At 39.9% G+C, this 13,514-nt stretch overlaps 1 protein-coding gene across 1 annotated transcript in view; it reads right to left on the minus strand.

Moving 5' to 3' along the window:
- ofcc1 (orofacial cleft 1 candidate 1) overlaps positions 1-13,514 on the minus strand; it is a gene marked incomplete at both ends in the record, with an annotated part of 92,322 nt that overhangs the window by 62,815 nt on the left and 15,993 nt on the right. Inside the window, 6 exons of the mRNA XM_083995263.1 lie at positions 2,485-2,620; positions 2,893-3,117; positions 5,679-5,762; positions 6,407-6,511; positions 9,670-9,849; positions 10,240-10,306. Of these exons, the coding sequence (XP_083851389.1) occupies positions 2,485-2,620; positions 2,893-3,117; positions 5,679-5,762; positions 6,407-6,511; positions 9,670-9,849; positions 10,240-10,306 (797 nt within the window). The remainder of the gene's footprint in view (positions 1-2,484; positions 2,621-2,892; positions 3,118-5,678; positions 5,763-6,406; positions 6,512-9,669; positions 9,850-10,239; positions 10,307-13,514) is intronic.

The raw sequence follows: 13,514 nt of genomic DNA on the forward strand, positions 1-13,514 counted from the left end.
CTCTCGTCTTTATTTTTTTATTTCAGAGGCTTGGGGAGAGAAAAAAGTGAAATCATTTCTCATTCAATTTCAGGCAGATGTAGCCCTAGGTGATGCATAGAAAGTCTCCCATGTCTAATAGCCACCCACCATTGATATCAGAAGGAATTTACAGGGTTCAAGGCTGTCGAGAGGAGGTCATCTTGCCAAACTCCGATCCACATTCATCTGACAAGGCTGGTGTCTGACTACCACCCACCCATAAAACAACCAAACACAAGAGGAGATACTGATGTGTACAGTGGTTTCGTGATTTTTATCTTGTCATCCTGCATGGTAGTCCATAATTACTAAAAACTTAAACATGCTAAGCGAGTTGCCTGTGGGGCTCTGGCTATGAGATGTGATGTGTGATCCTAAAGTGGATGGACCAAGAATTGATGTGCCTCCAAGCCTCCAATGACACGGACAGATTTCCGTGCCCCCCAGCCAAACTACCCACAATGCAATACCCGCCGACAGGAGAAACCATGCAGAGGATATATGAATTACATTCCTTCTCGAATGTCAGTGAGAATACAAATGGTTTTCACACAAGTAGTGATTACAGTCATGTGACATCAATTGTACATATGGAGAGAAATATGAAATGGGCTGGACTTACCACTCAAGCAGCGTGTTCAGCCTGGGTTGTGGCGCTTCTCCTCCTGCTTCGTCACAGTCTCTTTGTGAGAAGGGATCCTTTGAAATATTCAAGCGGATATGTTACCATGCAGAGTTGATGCGTTAACCATCATTAACTTTATCAGCTAATTGACATTTTTAATTTGAATCACATCACTCTAAATTATATCGTTAGATAGTAATTTCTGTGATGACATATTTTAAGCTAAGTTTATAAGCATAGACAATTTGCTGGGTTTCTATTATTGAATGTGTCAAGCTCATGAAAACAGAATTTAGCTTCAAGCTTCATGCCCTGAGGGCGGCTATACCTGTAACAAAAAAAAAAAAAAAAAAAAGCAACATATTCTTCAAACAGTATACGTCATAAGTACGTGGATCTATACCTTATCATTCCCAGTAAAGAAAGCCAGAATTCTCTTCCTTCTCTTCTCCCACTGTGTCCTCTTCACCGGTCCCATCGGAGCCGCTCGCTGCAAATACATGTAAATACACATGCACACTTTTCTTTGGATGCAGCTTTATGAAACAGTGCGGCGCGCCATAATGGCAGAATTGAGCACAAGGAGCAACTGCAATCTGCAGGCAATCTATACTGAGCCAGACCCTAAAGACATGTAGCGTTTGATGAGTATTTCTGCCAGTTTTACATTCAGTCAGCACATTCACTCTCCCCATTCAGACGCACCGACACTGCTAAGTGACAGCGTCTCGCTCTGTAGAGGCTTTGTACGGCAGAATAGAGAAAGAAGAAAAACACTATTATTTTTAAAATAGATGTGAAATCTCTGGTGGATAATGTGTTTTCAATGGGAGGTGGGTGTGGAAACAGTAGGAGAGCGCACACATATTGTGACAGAATAAGATAACACTGATCCCAATACTGATACAGTACACAGTTGATGCTACTGATTATCCAGTAAGAGAGGATGAGTCAACTGTTGCTGTGGCTTCCAATTGAGGGTAAGACATTGCTGAACCATTTTATCCCAATTACGGTTACTTTCTTTTATAATTTGATACTCCTACTCTCCTTTCAAATGAGATTAGAACTATAAATACAGTGGATAGAAGTTCTGTATTCTGTTTACATATGCACCGATGTTTGGGTTTCTTTGCCATCTAGATTTGCCAACACAATGGAAACCCCATCTCCTCATATCCACTCCCATTTCTTTTTTTTTCTGACTGATGGAATACAAACATTTGTTTTGAAAGAAGCTTTATATCATAGCGCTAGTTCACAAAATCCCCGCTCCTCAGTTAGGAGGAGAAAAAAAAAGGTAGTCACGCTCTATTTTTCCTGAAAAGACCATGAGACGAGTAAAGAACGAAGAAAATTCAGCTTCTTTCAGGAAACACGTACGTAAGACAAAGTTCAAAGACAAAAATTCAATTAATTATGTGGGAATATCATACAGTATGTAACACAAGATTATGGAGATCCGTATCCAAATCCATGCACAGATTTTTGACATGAGGATGAGCGAGTTAGATAACCTCTGGAAAACCTTGAATGCATGTTGCACAAAAACTAATTCCACATGAGTGCATTCAGCTGAGATGGGGACCATAAGCACTGAAAATGAAATGCAGAAGTTTTAAATGGAGGAGAAATAAGATTAGGGACAAAGAGCAAAGAAGATATGGAAAGTTAGAAAAAGAAAATTAGCAAGTCGAGTAAGTAAAACACATATACAGTACAGATCTGAACAGACAAAAACAGATAAATGTACACGCACACATGCACGCACTCTAGGTCCATTAGCCAAAGCCAGTGATACACAGCATAATGGACATGGCTGATGTGCTGGTGAGTACGGGATGATGACACAGATATTCCTCTTTGTGGCCCTGACCTGCTGCAGTGAAAGGCTGCCAAGCGTGATCATGTCAGGCTGCACACGCTCCCTCAGCTGCTGGGCGTAGTGGGGGATCACCTCCTCGGCTATCTTCACTGCAAGAAGTAATACACAGGCATCAAAATGTTCAAATGTTAATCAAAAATAACTGCAGCATTATATAAAAAAAGAGATTTTGTCTCTTCATCATCAGGTAAAGAATTTCACAAAAATATTTTATTTCATGGAACAATTATTTTCTAGATTGATTCTATATTATGTATACACAAGGTGCAGTTTATACGATCACACTATACATACAGTAAAAGTGAAATACAACACTAACATAACAAACATAACAGAAAATCAAATAAAAGAATAGCATTACTTTTTACAGTGCTCTCTCTGCCCATTACCATCCTCCCCGCTTCGAGTCCAGCTTCTCCTCCCAGCCCAGCACTAGCCTCATCCTGGGTTTTGGCAATGGTTTGGGCCTGGGAGGGCCTGCAGCCCGAGGCATGACCACCACCGTGGAGCAGCAGTCGCCGCTGAAGCACCGGATCACCCGTCTTCACCTCCAACACCTCCTCATCCCTGGAGGCTTGCAGCGTACCTGGAGAGATACGCATCAGTGGGCATGCACAGACACACACACACACACACACAGACGCACACACATGAATCAGCACACATAAACATCAGAGCATCTATACACATGGTGATGGCTGCATATACTTAGCACATCCAGACATAGCCACAAACACTGATTTGTATTTGTATATAAAGACAGAAATGCAGCTGGACAATATACACTCAAACAGTACAGTAACTCTCTCAAACGCACAATGTGAACATTTACAAAAACTATGGTGTCATATTTACAATCATAAGGCATTTTTTATGCATCAGTTCCCATCTTTACCACATTCAAACTGAGAGAGAGCAGTAGTTTTACATATAGGCACTGATACTGTGTGTGCCTCCAAGCCCAAGCATCCATGAAGAATGCTGAGAGCCCCCCACACTGGAGTGGAATACCAGCGCCAAATTTACATTGATCTGATGACCTGAACTCTATGGTTGAAGCAAGACTACATGAGCCATGGAGACTGAGCTGTAAGGCTTTTGCCCCCAACTCTAACCACCAATCACAGATCACCTCAACTGGTCTGATAGCACACGCTGTATTGCAAAGACAAATGAAACACCAACATAGGGCAAAAGCTGACTTCTTATTTTGACCAGAAAAATTTTGCCTAAACAAAATTGGACAAATTTGCGACGTGATAAACAGCTGGACAAACAATGGGATAGACATACCCTGAGCTGATAAAAACAATTCCCATTGACAGACTATGATACCACAAAAACAACAAAGTATTTTGTGAGGTTTGCATGGCAATAAACACCTGAGTACCCTGCTGCTAATCTGACTTAAAACAAAAAGCGATAAAGCTAATAATCTGTAGAATTTTCAATCTTTCTCATTGAAACTCATCCTGAAATGGAAACCATCAGTGTTTTCAACTGTTTGCTGCCAAGTTAAGTTAAAAATTTTGTTAAAATCTTTTGGTTTTGTTCACACAAAAACATTCAGTTCTTACTCTCATCAACCCAAGTTTTCCTCTGCACCGAGTGTGAACTAGTTTTTCGTTAGCATTTGTTCCTGGAAGAAGAAAAGCATCATCCACTGTAGCTAACATGCTGTGTGTCTTAACAGTTTTGCTGTAGCGTCTCTTGGTGGAAAGCATTTAGGTATTCTCTGAGCATCTGCGTATTCATCGTGTGCAGTCCAATATGTGTAAAAGCCAGAGCTGTTATCGCTGCCTAATGCTTTTCACATAGGAGATGATATCAGCGCCTAACGCCTTACTGAGAACTAGAATGAATAGAACACCAGTTCTGTGGTCTTTCATCTCCGAGCCAAAGCAATAGAATTCATTGAGATAAAAAGGAGGAGCTGAAGATCTTAGACTGACAGACAAGGGATTTTTCCAGGATTTTCTTTGTGAAAAAAATATGTCTACAGCACTGGCCACTGTCCATTTCATTAATATTTTGTCTTATTCATGCTCTCTTCTTGTGAAATGTGTATGGTGCTTTGTGGCAGGCTGTAAAAACAAAGACAAAAGCCTGAGAAGCAGTCACAAAATGTCAGGATCAGTAGTGACATACACTGAGCTGGGTTCTACAGCTGCATAGACTTGCAGCCTACACCAGTGGGAGGCATCCATACAACAGCGTAAGGTGATTGTCTTGAATTCTGTTGTAGCTCGGTGAAGCTCTAACTGGCAATCACTTGCAGTTGGACTCCAACAGTAGAGAAGTACGAGCTCTCCCTCTCTTCCCTTCCCTGTCTCTCAGCCTATTGCATGGAGGAACAGTTAATCCAAGATCCTCTTTACTTTTTCTGTGGGATTTCATGAACATTCCAAGACAATGGATGGGGCTGCTAATCTCGGTGGTACAGCTAAATCCGAGACAATGGCAAATAATACGAGTCGGCTAAATTCCACCATGTTGAAGCGGGCCTAAACCCATCACTTGTGCACTGGAATTACAAGGGAAATGTGCGTCATGTCAACGGGATCTGGTGCGACTGTCTTCACCCAGAACAATGCTAATCTTAAACCACCTCAATGTTGCCTGGTTGGCTACATATTTAAATGAAACTGAGCTAATGAGAAAAGGCACGCCTACTGTGAGACAATGGCTGTGCTTGGAAAGCACCGACTACTGCGCGGGTTCCTTTCCAGTCTGAGTCTTTGTTCCATGTTAGTGCTGCTTTCGCTGAAAATGTAGCATCTAATCTTTGTTTGGGTTGTTTATGATTTCACTGTTTTGAGCTTTTCTTAAAGACACCGTACCTAAACACTGTAGTCCTTAGCAGAACTGCTGTGGTAACAGGATCAATTATTTTTTTCCTTAACCCTAACTTTGGTAATATTCCTAATTTACTTTCATGATGTTAAAACACAAAGTTTATATGTATATTTAATTATATTGACATATTTACCCTATGTAAACAAATGGTCTCCAATTCAAGTACAACAAAATCAAAACAAGTCTGAATAGCAAACTGACACACTCAAGGTAACTGTAGCCTACAACACACAAACTGCTTCTGAAATATCGACACACATTACATTATTACAATAATATGACAATACATACCTGGGATGTCTATGGAGGTGTCATCCTCATCCAGCAATACTGCCATTCTTTGATACAGTCTGTTTTCATCTGCATTCAACATTGCTACAGGTTAAAACAATTATAAAATGAATACACCTGCAGTGGTGCTGGAAAATTACATGCATTTGTGTGCCTCCGAATTACGTCCTACTTATCATACAAGTCAATCTAAACCACATCTTAACATGCAAACCAGACATATTAGCCATGGCTGGAGAGGGGTGAAAATCAAGTGTATGCAGAGCAGTAATGAAATAGGAGCATTAACATGCCTGTTAGCCGGCCTGTCATCATGTGATGAGATTTGGTTTGGCGAATCCTTTGATATTACACGGCAATGATATCCAAAAGATACAGGTGAAATGGCTTCTCCATTAATAGCCATGTTTCATTATAACATGCATATTACTTGGCTCCCAAGAGCTCGCTTTTAATAGGCCTACTTCAGGAGGGGGCTGCAAACTATTGATATGGCTCTATGCATATCACTTGACAGGGGAGAGGAGACGCCATGGTGAAATGAAAACTGACCAATGATAAGTGACCTTCGACAATGACAGCGAGTCGTGCAGCCAATCTGGCGATGCCATCACTTGGTGTATTTACATAGAGTGTCCTGCCGTCTCAAATGGCAGTCTGCTACCAGTGATCTCTCTCACCTCACTTTAATGAACCGAGGAGAACTATTATGACAGAGAATGGCATACTTAATTCCAGCTCATCTTCAGTGCTGACCCCGGCCATCCTGCAATGTCTTGGGTCTGTCTGCTGCACCGGCGACGGGTCAAAGTAATTTTGGGCACGTTCATCTCCTGTGTAAAGTGCGAGAGGAGAGAGAATGAGAGGCAGAGGGGGGGGTGGGAGGAGGAGGTGGGGGTGGAGTTGGCGTGGCAGGGAAGGGAAGAGGGGAGTTGTACAGGTTCAGGTTAGTGGTTATTAGAAGCACATGAAGCAAAATGTTAATTTTGAAACCCACTCTGTCGAAGGGCAGGGGCAGCGGCTGCTACCAGATAAGGCAGAGCCAAGATGAGACGGGAGTACAGAGGCAGGGAGAGAGAGAAGTGGGAAAGAGACTGCTGGGTTTCTCAGTGCGCCTCTCCATGGCCTGCGGTGCTCTGGGGCCTAATTAGCATGCTGCAAAAGGTCACGGCAGGCAGTCTCTTAAATACGACCGCCATATGTTTGCCGTGTTCAAAAGGAACTAATGAGAAAGTCTACAAGCTCAAAAGTACCTGGAATTTCAAAGACAATACCTTCTAAATACTCTAAGGTCAGTGGCCTAGAGGACCGGGCAAGTTTGGAGGAGCAGATCCAAAGGAAAATATCCCAAGCCCATGTCTCATTGACTTCTTATTAGCAATCACTGACCTATGGGTATCAAGTCTGCTCCACAGAGTTTATGGGAATCCAATGGCTCCAGGGCCACCAAGCAGCTTTCTTAACCCCAAATCATACTCATTACAGGCCTTGAATATTTCACTCCAATCTAAATTGCTATACTTGTATTTCTCAGGTTGTGGGGCAAAAAAAATGCATGGTGCATTAAATCATGTTATATATTCCACACAAGGATTGCCTTTATAGAAGTCTGAGGGTATTGGTGCTTGGACGCATAAAAATGTGAGTAAGTGTGTTTGCATAGGAGAGCCACTGGTCCACTAGGCCACTACCCAAAAAAAGCTCACTGTGATTCTTTCGTGCGCACATGAAATATCTCCATGAGGTTTTCACACTCTGTCCTTACTCTGAGTCAGACTGAAGCCCTTATTAAACAAGGAGCAGCCGTATGACTCCTCAATGGCACCATAAATTGACTGTGAAATTCACGTTAAATCCCTCTACATCGTTAACACAGAGTTTGAACAATTTCGGCGCAAATAGCTCTGAGGTTATGAAACCCTTTTTTCAAACACAAATTTGCATAATGGTGGAAGCTTCGTGGATCGCCTTTTGAATCATATCTGTGATTTACCTAAATAGTCTGGCTATCCTCCAGTTCATCTCTCTAATGAAAATATCAATTCTCTGCTCTAACACGAACAATATCAATAACTAGCACTTCTTACCAGCCAGAGTTACTCCTAGCAGAGGGAAAGAGATAATGAAAGATTTTTAGTAAAGAGCAAATACAAGTGTCACAAACAGGAACAATTGTTGTGATCTTCTAATAACGGCACACAAGTTACACACAGTGCCTATTCTCACTACACAATAAAAAAAAGTGTGTGCTTTTGTTGGGCCAATTTGGCTTCTTGTAATTTATACTTTGTTTATGTAAATGTCATTTTTGCACAATGAAGTTATACAACTATAAAACAGTGTGTGATGAATATATACAATACTCTTTGAGATATGCATGCGATGAGAAGCTGCAACTGGGCTTGACGCAGGCCTGTCAATGCTGAATATGTAATAGATATGAAATGCATAACTTTGAAAAGTTCTACTATTAATAAATGCCATTTTGTTAAAGTTTATGGCACATAGTGAGATTTATATTCTAATCAATGTATTAACCATTAGTTAAGCATTAATAAATACTGAATTCTTCATTTATAATGCATGAATATACATTAGTATGTAGTTTATAAATACAGTTAGTGCTTATCAATGATGAGTAAAACATTTTTAACTGTGTTTATGAACTACATACTAATGAGTATCTATGTGTTATAAATGATGAATTCAGTATTTCATGCTTAACTAATGCTTAATAGTGTGTACTTGTTATAAAGTGTTACTGGAAAACTTAAAAACGGCAACTTATCTTGCCTCATCTAAAATAATTGGTTTGTCAATATATGTTCGAAACAGTAGTGGTTAAATGTATCTGGTGTGCTGTAGGAAACAAAGGTTTTTCTGGACGAGGAAAAGGAAAGACAACTCTGATCAATCCCATGATGTGTCACTTATCAACAGCCAGTTTAAAGGAGTGAGCGACAAAGTTTCCAATTCTCTCATCCAGCTCCAGGAAGGTTCTCAGTTATCTATAGTTTAACAGCATAAAGTTAAACCATGATGTCTCTCCAAACTCCCAAAATCAGCCAGACCTCCACTGTGTCTTATACTGTATTTATAACTTGACCTGAGCTATACACTGTGTACCACAAATTAAATATAAGGCCGAAAAACAAAACAAGAACAAAGACGATAGCTTCTGCTCGGGTTGATTTCCACGCTGGAAGAAAATTTGTTTAAAATGATCATTTTCAGCCCATTATAGTATTATTATTGATTACTTAAAACTTAACATTACTTGTCAACATCACGCATGTTTATAGTGTGTGTATATATTTTCATACATTGGCCAGTCCCACACAGTGTAACCCCACCTTTTGCTTTTTGCGCATGAAACGTAATGAAAATAAGTGATAATAATTGCTAGCCACGCACGACGAAACGCTAAATAAACCAAATTAAATCCAGAATCAAACATGTGACTCATCCCTGAGATAACTGGCACGCTTGCAGCCTTGAACGCATCCTTTACCATCCTTTACCATTTACCATCCCATTCCTCAAGAGTTCTCCCTGACATACTGAATTATAAGGGGGCATATTCGTATGCCTGATTGGCCTTGAGCTGTGTTTCGGGGGCGTTCTGAGTACACCACACAGACAGCGGATCGGCTTGGTAGCGTAGTAGCATATGTAAATGCACTCTCCTATGACTCCAGCCCACCACAAGGCATGTAGCCGAGAGTGGGTGTTAAGGCTGATTGTGTCGAGGGTACTTCTTCTAGATAGAGATAGAACACCCACTACTGTAGCGTTCTCCGGCAGAGGAAGAAGTTATACGAGGGTTGCTTGTTAGGACACGCTTGCTTTGGAATGCGGGAACCAAGGGCCTCTCGAATGGAGAGAGAGAAAGAGAAAGAGAGAGAGAACGAATGAGAGAGTGAGAGAAAGGTTAGATCAGGAACACATCTACTGTCAACAAATTTGAGGCTAATGAAGAATGAAGCTTCACCTCTTTCTTTGGCAGGGGCTTGCAGCTCCATTTTTTTTTGGTGAGCTGCAAGGGTGCTATCTGGCCTGTCACCTCGAATTTCTCTCCCCAGCCAAACGGGAGGAACGGAAAGCTTGGCACTTCCTTCTCCATCGAAGGCTGGGTTTTCTAAACCCACCACAGCAGCTCGCTCTTCTTTCCCTGACAAAATAAGTCGAAATATGAAGAGAAAAAAAAACACAAACAGTGGCACGACGGGGCAATACAACAGCTAGGTCAAAGTGACTTGTAAAATGAAAATAAAAATAAATAAATTTTACAGCGACAACATTTTTCTGTTGGTGATTTCTCTGCCCTCAAATGTTTCAAGCGCGTCCCCCTCAAATGACACTAAAACACATTTAGGTTAAAATTAAATCAGAATCTTGCAGGAGGAGGAGAAAAAAAAAGAGAAGAAGAAGAAATGATTAAAATAATTACAAATTGCGCCCTGACAAGCAAGAGCAAAATTTAGCCCAAAGCCATTTGTCTGTAATTAGTTAATTAATCCTTACACAAATTATGAGCAATAACTCATCAAGCAGGACTCACCCATCAGAAATTCAGCCGACTTGGATTTCTTCTGCTTAGGTTGCTGCAGAGCCTTCTGCTGTAACTTCTGGAGGGAAATTGTTAAATGAATAAATTAGCTGCAGAATGAAGATCATCATTTATGATCCGCAACTAACACAGTATTTTAAATATGGGATGACACTGAAATGTCATTTAATTTACATCGCTGCTAAAGGGGTCAAGCACTAATTGAACAACAGGAGTGGAAAAAAATTTAATCATAAATAGATAAGAAAAGTTGACATGAATGTGTAATGAAGGTCACATTAAAATACTTCCTCCTTGTTTCTAAAACGAATGGGCACCAACACTCTCTCCTGGAAAATTATGCGTCTTTGCACCGGCTGCACGAGAGTACACCGACATGGTATGCAAATAACTATGGAAATCCAGACACACTCCTCATTACTTTCATTCACATGAACTCAACCTAAAAAGTCTTGAAGGAGAGAAAAATCGTCTTTAAATAACATCATGCCAGGTCCTGGGCACTTAGTAAAGCTTGGAGAATTTTCACTTGAGATTATACATATAGGCTTTATGTATGTGCCTTGCAGTACATTGTCTTACACTAGTACAGTATTTGTAATAGTGCTGTAGGTGGTCTACACTTGCATGAAATGGAAAGAAAAAGAAGAAGGGATGTCTGACAGAAAGTATGGGTTTCTTTGAAATCAACAGTATGTGGAACAAACTCCACAGTCCCACATTTCTCTCATTTCTGCGGACAAGCAGAACAATAAGAAAGCTGAGGAAAAAGGCATAAGTAGTTGTTTTCGTTATGGATATGTTTACATAAGAATGCACCGTATAAAAGAGCTCTGTAGCTCAAAGCGTATGGAGCTTTTTAAGCATCATTTTATGCAGATTTCAATGATGAACTGTGCTCATGCCCATGAACAGCATGTATTTGTATACAATATTTAATTTCAAAGACAAAAATCAAGGGACAGAATGGGTGGGGAGCGTATTTCAACTCTAAATGACAGAGCAATTAAAAAGAGGAGGACTACATCCAGACCAATCTGGTATGAGGAGTTTTTGTAAATCTGTTTTTACATTCAACAAGCCCTACAGCAAGACATTCATTTATACCACTGAGATTAATGCTTATCTAATTGTAACTTATTTAAAAACCATTTTCTTTTCGACTGGGTACCAATCAGTTTTTCTGAATTTCACATACTGTGGAGTATTAGACTGGCAAATGCTGCATCAGTGGTGATTGTTGCTCTATGTTTTTTTTTTTTTCATTATACATTTTTTTTTTATTTCATCAGACTCTTTACACACCTTTCTCTAAGACAGATATTGTTTGGCGCACAGTATGCAAATTGAGAATCTCCCTGACACAAATATGAGAAAATTAGTCAGGTTATTCTGCTAATAAAAAAAATTGCATACAATCACCATTTGTTTTGTCTTATAACCAGGACACTTAAACAATATTGTGCTGTAAACTAAGGCAGTCATTTAAATAAGATACATGACATTTGCATTCATTATATGGTATTAAAATTTTGATTGTTATTGGAACCTCACAGCCAGTTCTCAACCTTAATGAATACATTTGAAATAACGTCCCTCGACAGTAAATCCTATTTTTTTTTACTTGGGACTGTTGTTCAGTCATTTAACCAGTGAGACTATAAAAGTTATTGTTGGGGTTGATATTTTGTTTGCTAATGTAATTAATCATCAAATTAGAACAATGGGGGATAAGACTCTTTTTATTTCTCAGATGACTGTGTTTGCCCTCGAGGCTAAAGGCACTTTCAAAGATGAAGGGTGAAAACCAAAGAGGAAATTCCATTAAGTTTTATCTCAAGCTAAACAAATGTATTTAGTTCATCACCTGAAAGCTGCACAGAATGAACTGGGATGCACACATGCACATGTTAATGCATAATGTAGATATAACATCAGTCAAAATGTTATATTTAAGAATATCACCTGAGTTGTTTTTTGGTTTTTTTTTTTTTTTTTGCTTTAAAATGTATACATAGTAATTCTTATTATTTCTGTTGTGTCATTTTTTTTAAATCAGTTTATGTCACTTCTGCTGTGGGCACTTTTTTTTTGCTTTGGTCTCATTTCAAACAGTGACAAATTCTGGCACTGTGCAAAGTGAATTAGCTCCATGTCCTGCAAATATCAATAAGTCCTCTGATTACTATGAACGTATTCTTGCCTTAAGTTCAGTGGGGAAAAAAAGCTTAGTAAACACACCAGGGAAAGTACACAGAAGGAGTACAGTAGCTACATACACCCCAGGCCTAACGCTTTGGGTCATTGTCACTAAAAATCTAATCCACACAGCGCCATGTGAGCCTCTCTGTCTAGAGAGCTAAGAAAAATGCCTGGTTCTCATCTCTCTCCCTAGACCCCACTGACATTGACAGCATGCTCCTTGTAATAAAAGGACTGTTGTTTAATGTGCCATAACTGGATGGAACAGCAGATGTTGCATTTCTAAAACGATAAACAACAATTCAATCCTGAGGGAAGAAAGGTATCATAGAGGTTTCTGAAATAAGCTGAATTTATCAGAGGTACAAATGGCCATTTAATAACTAAGAACTATGATAGCAGAAATGTAAACTGGCTCAGTGTTGGCAGAGATTTCATGAAAAAAAAAAAAAAAATGTGCCTGTCACATTGCACTTAAATATGCAAAACTGTTGGTGCTGCATCAAAACCATGTGCCAAGAAATTTGGATATATTACAACATACATATAAAGTAGCATAACGCAATAGCCTCTGAGTTTATTCTCTTGTCATATGAAGGCATCCACACATGCTTGCATAAACCTCATTCCTTTGCTGTGTAGCAGACAAAATGCTTACTTTGCAGGGAACATGAGAAAAAAATCATTTTTAACTGGTGACAAAATAAAAAAAATCCATGACTTTTTTTTCTTTCCTTCCTTTTTTAAATGTGATTGTTGTCAAAAGGAATTGAACACAACAATTCCTTGTTCAGTTCTTGCTACATTCACAGGCATAGCTAGAAGGGCTTGGGGAAGACCGCTTGCTGCTAGGGGCTGGTGGGCACAGACAAGCTAGAAAGTGAATTTTGCATACTGTACGGATCATCGCCCAGTTCAGCCCAGTCACATTGAATCTGCCATCAACCAATTGTGCTTCATGAAACCGTCAACCCTCATTTACGTCTGCCTGTTTTCTTCCCCACTCTGCTGTAAACAAGGCCCCAGCTTTGAGCTGTCTTCCTCTGTCCCTGTGTGCGCGGTTT

Source organism: Trachurus trachurus (assembly GCF_905171665.1).
Source record: "Trachurus trachurus genome assembly, chromosome: 20".
NCBI lineage: Eukaryota > Metazoa > Chordata > Actinopteri > Carangiformes > Carangidae > Trachurus > Trachurus trachurus.